We start from the raw sequence: 15,871 nt of genomic DNA, 5'->3' as shown, positions 1-15,871 counted from the left end.
GGGGGAGGGGAAGGAGAAGGAGAAGGTCTTAAAGATCCATTTTTTTTTGTCTTCTCATCCAGTAGGTGAGGTTGTCTTATCCAGTAGGTGTCTCTGCCCTCAGGATGGTGTAGGTAACCAGGGTGTGAAGACTGGACCTGGTGTGGAGTGTCTGGAAGCAGGGAGCGTTGCCCACCAGTTCCAGCAGGAAAATTGCATCTCACAGGTCTTTTTTTGTGACCACTCATCTGACTTGAGTCCCCGGTATCATCTCCTCTTGCCTGGAGATTTCCCAGATCCTGGTCTCTCTGTTATCCTCCAGACTTTAGTCCCCTCCCTTACTTATCAGGTCCCAACTGCGGGACCTCTCCCAGGCTCACACCAGGTGGTGCATGGCGCTCTGTTCTCACTGCACTCCTGTCCAACTGAGAGCTGTTTTTGTGTTGGGTGGTCACTGTGCTGAGTTACCATCACTGGGTAGGTAGGGGATTGGAAATCAGGTACCTGCTCAGATGGCCATCCAATCTGTTAGCCATGCCCACCAAAAAAATGGTGAGGAAGGTTTTCAAAGATGGAGTCGGTCTGCTTCCAGCGCCAGGGTGTCTGGTGAAGTCGGGGGAGCTGGGTGATGGCCTTGTGCTATGGATAGGTAGCGGCTGAGTGACCTGCATGGGAGCAGAGTGCAGTTTGGAGTTCTGCAGAGGTGCTGATAGGTAGTTCTGCTAAGCCGCTTGTGAGCCGTGTGTGAACTAGAACTGCAGGCTTTGGTTCCGGCATCCGGAGACTTACTCGAGCACAGAGGCTCTGATTTTTTTCGTGGGTGGTTGCAGCGCTGGTAGTTTCTGCGAAAACTCACTGTTTAAGGGTCCTCTCACACTCTCTGAGACATTGTATTCCATCTAGGTGAGACCTTGTGGAGAAGCTGCCTATCTGCTTTCTTGGTTTCATGCCACAGAGCAGCCAGTAATGGGACCTCCTCTATTCCACCATCTTGGATCAGTCTTCCCCCAAAGTCTTGTGGTGAAAACTTGGTCTCCAGTGCAGCAAGGCTCGAGGTGGGACTTATTTTTTTAAAAAATTTTTTAGTTGTAGATGGACACAATGCCTTTATTTTGCTTATTTATTTTTATATAATCAGTGGTGCTCAATATTGAACCCAGGGCCTCATGCTGCTAGGAAAGCACTCTACCCCAGCCACAACCCAGCCCTGAGGTGGGACTTTTAGGAAATAATTGGATCATGAGGGTTCTGACCCCATTAGTGGATTGATAGCTGAACGGAGTCAGTGGATCATGGACTGAGACCTTTGAAACCATGAGCCAAAGTAAACTTTTCCTTCTCTACTTATTCTTGTCAGGTATTTTGAAAAGTTGATTAAAGGTGTTATAGAAACTTTATCCCAATATACTTTGGAAAAGTGAGTTGCAACCCTGAAATTCTCCTTGGTTTGCTTGTTGCCTGGCAGTATTACTAGGAGGCAACAAGGTAATAAGTATAGAGTAATAGCTCCCAAACATAGCTCCACCCCAAATATTGCCACCCTTGTATTTCTAATGTATTTGTCGTGGTCCTCTCTCTCTAATGTTTTTCTTTTTCCTTAATGTTCTTACTCACTTAAGGAAGACTTTCTCCATGGTAGTGACAGAGATGCCAAAGCTAGCAATGCCCAGCTCTGTCTGTCTTTCTTCCAGAGCAGTGAACAGAGCTTCAAACCTAGAAGTAGAAGAGAAAAAGCTGCCAATAAACTCGATGGTTTTTATACTTATTTCTTTTTATTCTAAACTGATTTCCCCTTAAAAGTAAGGAAAATGTAAATCATTCTTCACTTCAATACTTAGTAAAATTTCAGCACCATTGGTAAATCAGAAAGGTGGGATAAATTGCTTCCTACTCAGTTCTTGGATACATATAATTTTTGTCAAGAGACTATATATGTTAATACTCCAATTAGATGATATGAATTTACTTTGAACACACACATATATATGCTATCAGTAAATAAAAAAGAAAATCATATTTAATAGAAAAAAAGGCACCCAGAAACAGAAAATGGAGTAATTACAGTAAACTTAAAGACAGAATGTGGGGGCTGGGGTTGTGGCTCGGCAGTAGAGCCTAGCACATACAAGGAACTGGGTTCAAACCTCAGCACCACATAAAAATAAATAAATAAAATAAAGGTATTGTGTCTAACTACAACTAATTTTTTTTAAAAAAAGACAGAATGTGATTAAATATCTAGAAAAATGTATAGAAATTGCAATGATTACACTATATAGAAATGGAGAACAGACTAGTAGAAGTTGAGCCATTTGCAATGTAGACATTGCCAGGCTTTTTTAAAAAAATATTTTTTAGTGTTACTGGACCTTTACTTTATTCATTTATTTATATGCAGTGCTGAATATTGAACCCAGTGCCTCACACAGGTGAGGCAAGCACTCTACCACTGAGCCACAACCCCAGCCCCCATATCCAGGCTTTTAAAAAACAGTTTTCCTGGAAAGATCTTATAGCACATTGTGTTCAGAATAATATCTTTTCCAGAAACTTCCAGTTCTCAACCACCTCTTCTACATTCTCAATGAAGGGCAACTGAAAGTATTTCAGTGTTGGGAGAATTAAAAATTCTCTTTGGAAAGTCTATAGGATTTCATATTCAAGCTTACATTCAGTCTATTTTTTCACATTAGTTCTAATTTTACACCTTGAGGTTACATAGGACCTAAATCCACCTACCTGACAGCTTTTCAAATTTCAAGTTCACTTTCTCCCACTTCTTCATTCCTAGTACATGGCTTTTTAACTGAGATTCCTCCATGTTTTCTTTTTTAATACTTTAGTTATGAAATCAATGTGTGCATTGTACAACATTCAGCAAATAAATGTATGAAGAAAATAAAATCCATTACAGCACTATGCCCCAAAGATAGTCAACTGTTAATACATTTATGTTTTGGCATGCTTTATACAATATACAACAAAAGAAAGAGAAGACTATGTCAAGAAAAGAGAAGGTTATGTCTATGTCTTCCTAGAGCTATTAGAAAAATTACAAGTTTTAAATTAGAATGAGATTGTCATGTTTCCAGTTTTATAATACCACACAAATAGATGAAAAAGCACAGGCTTTGGAGATAAATGGGCCCGTGTTTTATTCTAAACCTCTGTTACTAATTACTATTTAATAGTTTAATTTGATTTACTGCTTGATTTAGTCCTTCCAACCTTGAGTCATTTTATTAATTATAAAAAGGTAAAATAAGTACTTTTAACATTTATTCCTTTTCAGTCACTTTTTGATGGTCTGATGAGCTCACATATATTTCATCCTAGCTTGGAGACATGAACTTATGTGCAGCTGTGAACAGCACCCTGAAGACATCTCTTTCCTTGTTGTTTGTTCATGCCTTTTAAATTAGAAGATCATTCTCTAATCAAAAATAATGAATCACAAAAGAAGTTAAAGAATTTTGCTTTCTTGGTGACAATACTGAAGTTCTTGGTTAAAGTACAATTTTAAAATTTCCTTTTTCTCCTTGTCATAACCCAACTTCAGAATTCCAAATGGAGGTCTGGGGTTGTGGCTCAGTGGTAGAATGCTTGCCTAGCACGTATGAGGTCCTGGGTTCGATCCTCAGCACCATATAAAAAAATAAAATAAAGATATTGTGTCCATCTACAACTAAAAAAATAAAATAAATTCCAAATGGAATTTAAAGACAAGTAAAGGTTAAATTAGAGGAAGAGATCAAGACACTTCAAAAGATTCATCACCAATGCAGAACTCAGTTCAAATTATTTTATTTGAATTAATCATGTTTATATTTAATTTCCTTTGAATTCTTTCCTAATTTGCCAATCCCAATCTCAAATACTAGTTTGATTCTGTTCTACCAAAGAGAGATTTTGAACAATTGTATCTTTCCAACTTTGTTGCATAGAAGCCAGGATTGTTTAAAACAATGTTATCATGTACACATATTTTGGAGTATACACAATATACAAACAGACACACACACACATTGTGGAATGATTAAATATGCTTATTACCCCATATAGTGGTAATTTTGTTATAAAAACATACCTAATATCCACTTGCTTAGCATTTTTCAAGAATCTAATATATCATCATTAACTGAAGTTATTATGCTGTAAATAAATCTCTTGAACTTATTCCTCCAATCTAACTATAATTTTTTTGAATTTTCACTTCACAAGTATTTTTCTTCTTTCTTTATTTTATCTATTTGGGGATCAAATGTGCCTATTTTTTTAAGGCTTAAACTGAGCATAAATTCTTGAGATAAATAACAAAATATGTTTATATTCCATTTTTAGACAAAAGAAAATTTTAGAAGAAAATAGCCTAAAAAGAGTCTCTAAGGCTATGTTTATGGATAAATTTTTAACTAACTCTCTTATATTAAGATTACATTAACTATAATTTTGTATCCTTTGACCAACATCTTCTGAATTCCTGAACTCAAATGCCCCAGTCTCTTCTCTGTTTCTATGAGATTATAATTTTAGATTCCATGTGTGAGATCAATCATGCATATCTGTGCCTGGCTTATTTCATTTAACACAATGTCCCTTTAGTTCATCCAGTGACAGGATTTCATTCCTTTTGTGGTCAAATAGTATCCCATTGGCTTATATACCACATTTTCTTTATACATTTATTTGTCAATGGCCATTTAGGTTGATTCCATATCTTGACTACTGTGAATAGGGCTGCAATATCGGGGAGTGCTAATATCTCTTCAACATACTGATTTCTTTTCCTTTGGAAAAGGATATGTAATAAGTAGGATAAATATCTCACATGGTGATACTATATTCAGTTTTTTTCTTTGAGGAATCTCTGTACTGTTTTCCAAAATGGCTGTACTAATTTACATTCTTACTCCACAGTGTATAAGGGTTCCATTTCCTTCACATCTTTGCCAACACTTATAATTTGTCTCTTTGATAATTATGGCTTTTAATTTGTATCCCCCTGGTATTAAGTGATGCTGAATATTTCTTCATATACATCTTGGCCATTTTTATTGTCTTCCCTTTTATTATGGCACTGGGGATTGAACCCATCCATGTCCTTGCATATGTTAGGCAAGCACTCCATCACCAAGGTACATAATTATATCTCCAACCCTGTGTTTGTGATCCTACTGCATTAGCCTTTTGAAATCACAGGCATGTGCCACCACACCCAGCTGTATGTCTTGAGAAATGTCTATTAAGGTCTTTTGCCCATTTAAAAAAATCATATTGCTTCTTGAATTTGAGTTATGTTTCTTATATATTTTGGATATTAACCCCTTATCAGATGTGCAGTCTGAATTTCTTTTTCTCCCATTCTGTAGGTTGTCTTTCTGTAGTTGTTTTCCTTTGCTGTGCAAAAACTTTTAGTTTGATGAAATGCCATGTATATTTCTTCTTTTGTTGTCTGTTCTTTTGAGGTCATCTCCCAAAGATCTTTGCCCAAATGAATGCCATAGACCTTTCCTCCTGTTTTCCTCTATTAGGTTCAGAATTTTATGTTTTATGTTTAAATCCCTAATCCATTTAGATTTTGAATATGGTATGAAACAAGTATATAATTTCATTCTTTCAAATGTTGACACACAGTTTTTACAACACCCTTTACTGAAGAGACTGTCCTTTCTCAGCTATATATCTTCATGTCTTTGTTGAAAATCAGTTGGCTATATCATCGGTCCTCTATTATTTCATGGGTCTATGCATCTGTTTTTAGCCATATCATACTGTTTTGTTTATTACAGTTTTACAGTATATTATGAAGTCAGGTGTTGTGATACTTCCAGCTTTGTTCTATTTATTTGAGATTCTTTTGTAGCTCCATACAAATTTTGGTATTTAAAAAATATAAAGAATGTCACTTGTATTTTGATAGGGACTGCATTAAATATGTAGGTTGCTTTGGGTAGTTGTGAACATTTTAACAATATTAATTCTTCCCATCCATAAACATATAATATAATATCTATACATTTATTTGTGTATTCATCAGTGTTCTATAATTTTCAGTGTAAAGGTCTTTAACTCTCCATGACTAAATTTATTCCTATTTTATTTTTTGGTACCTATTTTAAATTGGATTGTTTTCTTTGTTTCTTTTTAATATAGTATACATTTCTATACATCACATTAGTGTGCATTTCTATACACTATTAATTTTTGATTTAAAAAATTATGTTGTCACATAATAATTGTACATATTTTTGGGGTATAGTGTAGTGTTTAAAAACATGTACACAGTGCATAATGATCAAATTTAAGCAGTTAGCATATTCATTATCTTGAATTTTTAAATGTTTTTTGTTCAACATAAAAATTTAAAATTAATTTGAAAAGGTTTTTTATTAGTGTGTTAAAGTCATACATAATAGTGGGGTGCATTCTGACCCAATATGATTATTATATATGATGCGCACTGAATATACTTTGCTTCATTTCAGTCCCCAGTATTTCCACTTTTCTCCCCCTTCTTCCATTCATTGCTCCCCTTCCTCTACTTTATTGGCATTCTTTTTTCTAAACTGATACTTTATAGATACACATGAAGGTGGGATTCACTGTGGTATAGTTATATGTTTACATAGAATAATTTGGTAAATTTCATCACAAAGTTCCTTTTTTTCCTATCCCTCTTCCTTCTCCCTCAATCTTCTTCCTCTACTCCACTGATTTCCCTTCTGCTTTCAGGAGTATCACTTTCCCCCCTTATTTTGCTCTAGCTTCTGTACATGAAAGAAAATATTTGACCCTTGACTTTCTGATCCTGGCTTATTTCAGTTAGCATGATGTTCTCCACTTCCATCCACCTACCAGCAAATGCCATAATTTCATTCTTCTTTATGGCTGAATAAAACTTGGCATATATATATATATATATATATATATATATATATATATATATACACACACACACATATACATATACACACACATATACACATACACACATACATTTTCTTCATTCGTTCATCTGCTGACAGGCACCTAAGCTGGCTTCATAATTTGGTTACTGTGAATTTGTGCTACTATAAATATTGATATGCTTGTATCACTAGAGTACGCTAATTTAAGATCTTTTGGATAAATACCAAGGAATAGGATAACTGGGTCACATGGTGGTTCCATTCCTAGTTTTTTGAGGAATCTCCATACTGTTTTCCAGAGTGATTTTACTAATTTGTAGTCCCGCCAACAATGTATGAGTGCACCTTTCCCCCACATCCTCACAAGCATTTATTATTAATTGTACTCTTGGTGATTTCTATTTTAACTGGAGTGAGATGAAATATCCATGTGAATTTTTAAAATTTTATTCTTTTAAAATTTGTTCTAATTAGTTATACATGACAGTATAATGCATTTTGACATATTATATAAAAATGGAGCATAACTTCTCATTCCTCTGGCTGCACATGGTGATGACTCACACTAGTAGAGTAATCATACATGTATGTAGGGTAGTAATATCTGTCTCACTCTACCATCTTTCGCATCCCCACCATCCCACCCCTCCCCTAACTCCCCTCTGCACAATCCAAAGTTCTTTTATCCTTCCTCCACCCCCCGCCCCTATGGATCAGCATCTGCTTATCAGAGAAAACATTTGGCCTTTGGTTTGGGGGGATTAGATTATTTCACTTAGCATGATATTCTCCAGTTCCATCCATTATTACCTGCAAATTCAATAATTTAATTCTTCTTTAAGGCTGAGTAATATTTCATTGTGTATATGTACTACATTTTCCTTATACATTTATATGTTAGGGTCTTCTAGATTGGCTCCAGAGCTTAGCTATTTTAAATTGAGCTGCTATAAACACTGATGTGGCTGCATTACTGTAGTATGCTGATTTTAAGTCCTGTGGGTATGGACTGAGAAGTGGGATAGCTGGGTGGAATGGTGGTTCCATTCCAAGTTTTCTAAGGAATCTCCATACTGCTTTCCATAGTCGCTGTTCCAATTTTCAGTCCCACCAGCAATGTATGAGTGTACCTTTCCCCTCACATCCTTGCCAACACTTATTGTTGTTTGTCTTAATGATAGCTGCCATTCTGACTGGAGTGAGATGAAATCTTAGATAGTTTTTGCTGAGGGCCATTGCTAAGTAAAAATGACGCATGGCACGACCCAGGTCATTTGCAGTGACATTGCATGTAAGGTGACCTTGCTCAAGGAACAGGGCGGATCCGGGTTTAGGGCGGATTGGGTTTAGGGCGTTCCGGTTTAGGGCGGTTCCAGGTTTAAGGTGTACCCTGCTGGGAATAGGGCGTATCCTGCTGCCTCAGGCGCACCTGCTCCTTGAGTTTCCGTTGAGTTCTCGCGGGATTGAGAGAGTATTTGGGATTTTGCCCAGAACGTGATTTGGGCCCAGAACGTGAATTCCCCCAGAATGTGTGTAGAGTGCTGGTGTGAGTTCGGGAAAAAAGAACTGCTGTTTGAATCTACAAGGTGTGTGGTAGCTCGTGATTTTGTGCCCAGCAAGACTGTGGCAGTTTTGATTTGCATTTCTCTAATTGCTAGAGATAAGGACCATTTTTTTCATGTTTGTTCATAAATTGTATTTCTTCTTCTGTGAAGTGTCTGTTTAGTTCCTTAGCCCATTTTTTGATTGGGTTACTTTTTTGGTGTTAAGTTTTCTGACTTCTTTATATATCCAGGAAATTAATGCTCTATCCAAGGTACATGTGGTAAAGATTTCCCCCCATTTTGCAGGCTCTCTCTTCATGTTATTGATTGTTTCCTTTGCTGAGAAAAAGCTTTTTAGTTTGAATACATCCCATTTATTGATTCTTAATTTTACTTCTTGTACTTTAGAAGTCTTGTTAAAGAAGTCAGGTCCTAAGCTGACATGATGAAGATTTAGGCCTAATTTTTCTTTTAAAAATAGTTTCCAATGATCCTCTGGATTTCAGTAGTGCCTGTGGCAATTACTCCTTTTTCATTTCTAATTATTGTTATTTGGGTCTTCTCTTGTATTTTTTTAAAGAGAGAGAGAGAGAGAGAGAGAATTTTAATATTTAATTTTTAGTTTTCAGCGGACACAACATAGTTTATTTGTATGTGGTGATGAGGATCGAACCCAGGCCGCAAGCATACCAGGTGAGCACGCTACCGCTTGAGCCACATCCCCAGCTCGATCATTCGTATTTTTAAAGTCTCAATTTCATTGCTTTTAGCTCTGATCTTAATAATCTCCAGTATTCTACTCATTTAGGAATTAATTTGTTCTTTCTTTTCTATGGCCTTGAGTTGTAACATTAAATTATTTCTTTGAAAAATTTTTCCCCAAGGAATCTTTTTTTTTCAGGGGGTGTGGGGGGGTACCAGGGATTGAACCTCAGGGGCACTCGGCCACTGAGCCACAACTTCAGCCTTATTTTGTATTTTATTTAGAGATAGGGTCTCACTGAGTTGCTTACTGATTCACTTTTGCTGAGGCTGTCTTTGAACTCACAATCTTCATGTCTCAGCCTCCCCAGCCACTAGGGTTACAGGCATGCACCACTGCACCAGGCCCAAAGAAATCATTTCTATTGAATGCTATTTCCTCTCTCTGAATGTCTTCTGGATTTCTTCAAAGGCTCAGTTAAAAAATCTTCACAGTATTTTAAAAAATATTTTTAATTGTAGAAGGATACAATATCTTTATTATGTTTATTTTTTTATGTGGTGCTGGGGAATGAATCCAGTGCCTCACATGTGCTAGGCAAGCGCTCTAACCACTGAGCCACAACCCCAGCCCTCACAGTATTTTTTAAGTAGTGCATTATAATTATACATGGTGATGGGATTTGTTGCTACAGGGTCTATTTTTTACATGTAGATAGCTAATGCTACAATATTTCCTCTTATAACTGATTTCATACTATACCTGATATTTTGATATATTGTATCTGTTCTCATTTTTAAATTTTTAAAAATTTCTCCTGACTTCTTCTACATCCCATTCCTCATTCAAAAGTAAATTATTTAATCTTCATGTATTTATCCTTTGTTTGTGGTGATAACATTCAAATTCCTTTCTTCTATTTTTGAAATATACATGATTGTAAATGTTCAATTGGACACTAAAATTTATTCCTATTATTTGTAACCTGGTACTCTGTGTAACTTTTTAAAATCCCTCCCTTCCTCTGCCTTTTCCAGCCTCCAGTTATCACTCTTCTAACTCTCTGCTTCTATCAGATTAATTTTTTTAGATTCTATAAATGACTGAGATCATGACATAATTGTCCTTCCTTGCCTGAATTATTTCACTTAACATAATGTTTTCTCAGCTCTTTTACATTTTTGCAAATGACTTAAGTTGAACAGTATTAGTATATTGTACAAATATACTATCTTTTGTCTATCCATTTTATTGGTCAATGGACACTTAGGTTGATTTCCTAACTTGGCTGGTCAGTACTGTGATAAACATGGAAATTAAATAACTCTTTGATATATACTAATTTCATTTTCTTTGGATACATACCCAATAGTGAGTTTGTTAAATCATATAGTTCTATTTTAACAGTATGAATTCTTCCAATCTCTGAACATGAGATAATCTCTCCATTAGTGTATTCTTCAGTTTCCTTCAGCAGCATTTATAATTTTTTGTGTATAGTTTTTAACTCCATTGTTTTGGCCTTAGTGTCAAATGGATAAAAAAAAAGATTGGGAGAGTTCTTACAGCTATCTCTGTATATACATCCCTATATGTTTTCAGGATATATTTGGTATACTGTTGTCTATCATAGATGTACTAATATACCTTCTCACAGTATATAGGAATTCTTCTTTCTCCATAGCATTGCAAGTCTTTGTTATTTGTTGATAGCAGCTATTCTAACAAGTGTAAGGTAGTATCTCATTGTGGTTTTGATTTTGTATCCCCCAATTCACAGTGGTGTTGAGCAGTTTTTTCATGTTCCTATTAGCCATTTGTATGTCTTCTTTTGGGAAATGGTGTTCAAATATTTGTCCACTTTATTTTTTGTTTTGTTTTGTTTTGCTATTAAGATATTTGAAAAATTAGATATCTACATGAAGTAGAATAAAACAGACCTCCCTCTCTCTCACCAGTGGCAAAAATTGGACACTAAAATTTATTCCTATTATTTGTAACCTGGTACTCTGTATAACCTTTTAAAATCTCTCCCTTCCTCTGCCATTTGACAATCAAAAAGGATTGAAAACTTCAATGTAAAGACACAGAACTGTGAAACTAAAAAAGAAAATAGGCAAAATGCTTCATGACATTGATTTAGACAACAACTTTCTTTTCTTGGATAATACCTCAAAAGAAAAAGCAATAAAAGAAAAAATAAACAAATGAGATTAAACTAAAAAGTTGCTGTATAGTAAAGGAAAACAACAGAGCAAAGAGAAGCCTACACAATAGGAAAAAACATTTATACACAATGCATTGACATAGGATCACAATGTAAAACTCAATAACTACTGATTTTTATATATTGATTTTATATTCTGCAACTTTTAGTAAGTTCTAACTTTTTTTGTGGAGTCCCTAGGGTGTTCTATAAGATCATTTCATTTGCAAACAATGATAATTTTACTTTTTACTCACATTTTGGATGCCTCTTATTTTGTTCTCTTGCCTAATTTTCTTGCTAGAAATTCCAGTACTATGTTGAATAGAAGTTTTAACAACACATTGGGATATTTAACTTAGTCATATTCTATATCTTCCTGTCTTGCCTTTGTGTTTACTAGATTTTAGATATCATTCTATTTTCTATATTTATGAGAACCTACGGAACGGGAGAAAGTCTTTGCTTGCTATTCTTATGACAGAAGATTAATATCCAGAATATATAAAGAACTCAAAAAACCTAACAACAAAATACCCCAAAGAGCCCAATTAATAAATGGGCAAATAAACTAAGCAAACATTTCTCAAAAGAAATACAAATTGCAACAAATATAAATAAAATAGTTCAACATCATTAACAATTAGGGAAATGCAAATTTAAACTACACTGAGAGTGGCCATAAAGAATATAAACAATATTGGTAGATTTGTAAATTAGTACAACCAGTATGGAAATCAATATGAAGGTTCTTCAAAAGACTAGGCATGGAATCCCCAAATGACCCAGCTATACTACTTGGCATTTATCCTAAAGAATTAAAATCATTATACTATAGTGATACATACATACTTATGTTTATAGTAGCACAATTCACAATAGCAAAACTATGGAACCAGCTGAGGTGTCCATATATAGATTAATGGATAAAAAATGTGGCATATACATACTATAAAGTTTTATTCAGCCATAAAGAAAAATAAAATTATGTCATTTTCAGGAAAATGAATGGAACTAGAGACCATTTTATTAAGCAAAATAAGCTAAACTCACATGGTCAAGGGTCAAATGTTTTCTTTCATATGTGGGAGCTAGAGAGGAAAAAGGAAAAGAAAGGTGTGGGGAGACCTCATGAAAATCAAAGTAGAGAGGAGGAAGGCAAGGAGGAAGAAGGGGAGGGAAAGGAAAGGAAAATACTAAGAGATGATATTGGATAAATTATATTGTTATGTAGTGTTTATGTATGAAGATATGACAATGGATACAAACATTATTTATAGTTAAAATGCAGCAATAAAAATGTGGGTAAGGAAGTCTGATATTTTCCTCCTTCGACCAATACTTTCTTAATTATCAGCATTAGATTTAGAATAGCAGTTTTTTTCTCATTTCCTCCATCTTCCTAGGATGGGTAATCATAGGCAAGAAAAGTCTATAACATGTCAGAAGAGTGCTTTGAGGTAAATAAAACATATATGTCTATACTTGAATTATTCCCTTTACTACATAATCTTGATTAAATCTTGTATCAGTAATAAATTATGCAATTGTTCCTTTGAGCTTGCAGGAGTTTTAACATTAACTGATACACATTATTTTTCCTGTATGTACATTTCTACCTTATAGCTCAAAGACTTTAATCACATAAATATTCCCTGATATATAGCACAATTCTGACCTTTCTCTTACCTATACCTTTGAAGTGCTGCATATCATCCCATAGCTATGTTGTAAACTTAAGTTTCATTCTAGCAAGTCTTAGCATGGTGCAAAACCATTGTGTAAAGTTACAACATAGTTTTAAGTCTTCAAGAATACTTTTCTTGTGAATTGGAATACAGGTATGTGTGATTTTTTCTTTTCCATGTTATTTATTCAGCCAAATAAATACATATCAGAAATATGTCTGTTAAAATGTAAATGTTTGATTACTGTCAGCTGATCAGAAATATGTCTGTTAAAATATAAGTGTTTGACTACTGTTAAAATTTTAGTTGAATGGAAATCATTAAGAATTTAACCATTGTTTCAACTTATTAGTAATAAGTTATGGTACAACATTATTTGCTTCCAGATCCTTCCATTTCCTGGTTTGATGTAATCTTAACAGAGTGTGTCTGATCTCTTCTGAGGATGTAAATTTTGTCCATGAGTCAGTACAGGCAGATAGTATGGTAAGCTTTAGCAAATCACTTTATCTGTACATGTCCTTCAGACATATTATGCAGCCCTAGATGGATCAAAACTACAACATTTGGCTAAGGTGCCAATATAAAACTTGGCTCCCATCTTTGCTGGATAAGTCAACTACTGTGTTTCTCTAAAGACACATATCTAGAGTTTTATTTCAAATTCTCTTTTTTATTTCATTCCTTTACTCTAGCTATGACTAGGGTCTTGATTCCACTTTAATGCTTCACAATATTGCCCCATGCTGCTGCTTCTCAAGAACTTTTTGGTTCACTATAAATAATGAGGCAATTCCTCTTTCTTTTCTTTTTCCTTTATGACACATTCATTTCCGCTTTTCCTGAATATTACCACTGGCTTGATCTATGGAATATCAAAGCAAGTTATTACTTGAATATAACAAAAAGATAAAAATATCAGATCCTGAAAGGTCATTGATAAATATTCTTAATTTCCATTTTTTCTTTTAAGTATGGTCATCCCAGACAGAGTTCTTATTCTTCATGACTCCCTTTCAGGAAAAACTTGGTTACTGGTACATTTCAACTGCCTGTTTCCACTGGATTATTGTTATCTTGGTTCCAAGAACCACAACTTAAGCCATTCTATTTTTTCTCATTATGTTAATATTTCTATTCATTCCATTAACTAGGAGTATACCACCCATAATCACCAGTTAATTCCAGGAAGCTGTCATAGTTAGGTGACATTTTTCTCTTCAGGGCAAGTGATAGTATGTAGGACTTTGGTTTTCTTCAATAAACTCTACTTGTTAAGTCCAGATAAACCAAGAAAAGTAACAGTAATTTCTGGCTATTTAAAAATTATTTTGTAGATTCATACCTGTGAGTGAATTCTTTGGGTAGAACAAATGATAACTCAGTTCCAGCATTGCTCTCCAAAGTTGCTGTTGGTGCATGATCATGAATCAATTCTGAGATTTCTTCAACACTGCAGTGAGGTTCCTTTACCATAACAATGTGGTATCCCACACCTGAAAAAAAATCATATAGAGGAACAAATAAAACAATTTTGTATTTTCCATATTCTTGTGAGGTTATATCTAGCTTTCATGGTTTCCATGAGCTAGAAGACAGAGTATGTCACAAATCATTTGACTACATTTGCCTAGTAAATACTTATCTTATAAATTAATTGGTTTTGTTAGGGACTGATAAATGACCTTAGTTGTATAACAAGACCCAGCAGAGATAGGTTGAAAAGTCTATTAATTGACTTCTCTTCCTCTGGACACTGAAATCTGATATGATAAGATTAATAATCATTAAACAAATATTTATTGAGTGCATGATAATTATATGCTAGGCAGTAAATAAATCAGATAAAAATTCTTTCTTCCAGAAATCTGAGAAATCTTTACAAAGTACTTCTTCAAGTACTTAGGCATACATCTCTGGCATTTGAGAAGCTACAAGTGGGGGTGGGTTAGTGAAAAAAAAAATTCCTCTAGAGCACAATTTTTGTAAACTAAGTAAAATTATACAAAATAGCCAGCAGTATGCACTAGAATAAATATATCACGAATAAAGAATTTATTCAATAATCTTAACAGACTAGAGAGACGAAAAGAATCAATAAACCAGAAACATGTAATTTAAAATGATCCAAACTGAAACAACAACAAAAAAAGAAAATAAAGTGGACGAGAACACAGAATCCAATCAAAAAGGTCCAACATGAGAAACAAATCCTAGAAGAAGAAATATAAAGAGATAATAGGGATAACTTTTGTAAAAAAATATGAAAAACACCAATCCAAACACCCAAGAGGCTCAGGAAAATCCCAAGTTCTTTAAATAACAAGAAAACTTCACACAAGTGTAGCAGAATAAAATTCCAGGAAAAAAAAAAAACAAAGAGATTTTAAAAGCAGCCAGAGGATAAGACAAATTAATAAGGGATGAATAATAAGAATGAATTCTTCAGTAGAAATAACAGAAGTCAGGGGCTATGTTTCTATTGTAAAATGACATATTTAATACCCTTTTAAAAGTTTGTCCAAAATTACATATCTGGGGTTGGGTTGAGAGATGATGCTAAGGTCTGCTCCTGTATCCAGTAGCCCATTAAATTCATGTCCTTGAATATTTAGTTTTAGCATGGGGCGAGAATCTAAATTTAAAGAAAGCATAGCCCAGTCTACACCTGTGGAGCCTAATCCCTTGGAACCTCTTTCTACAGTACGACTGGAAAATTTATCATGTAGGCTGGGTATTATTAGTAACTGTGCTATTCTATCTCCTGGTGAAATTACTGATATACCCTTTGGAGAACTGGCTATAATTTTTATTTCACCTTCATAATCGGGATCAATTACCCC

The 15,871-nt window shown here is 34.6% G+C and overlaps 1 protein-coding gene across 1 annotated transcript in view; it reads right to left on the bottom strand.

The window, feature by feature from the left end:
* Positions 1-15,871, bottom strand: part of LOC107146540 (phospholipid-transporting ATPase ABCA3-like) — a 104,062-nt gene that overhangs the window by 39,178 nt on the left and 49,013 nt on the right. The window contains 2 exon segments of the mRNA XM_015490638.1: positions 1,594-1,692; positions 14,374-14,524. Coding sequence (XP_015346124.1) covers positions 1,594-1,692; positions 14,374-14,524 — 250 coding nt within the window.

The sequence above is a fragment of the Marmota marmota genome, unplaced genomic scaffold (genome assembly GCF_001458135.2).
Source record: "Marmota marmota marmota unplaced genomic scaffold, marMar, whole genome shotgun sequence".
NCBI classification, from domain to species: domain Eukaryota; kingdom Metazoa; phylum Chordata; class Mammalia; order Rodentia; family Sciuridae; genus Marmota; species Marmota marmota.
The sequence above is the reverse complement of the archived record's forward strand: the minus strand, read 5'-3'. Positions and strand labels throughout refer to the sequence as shown.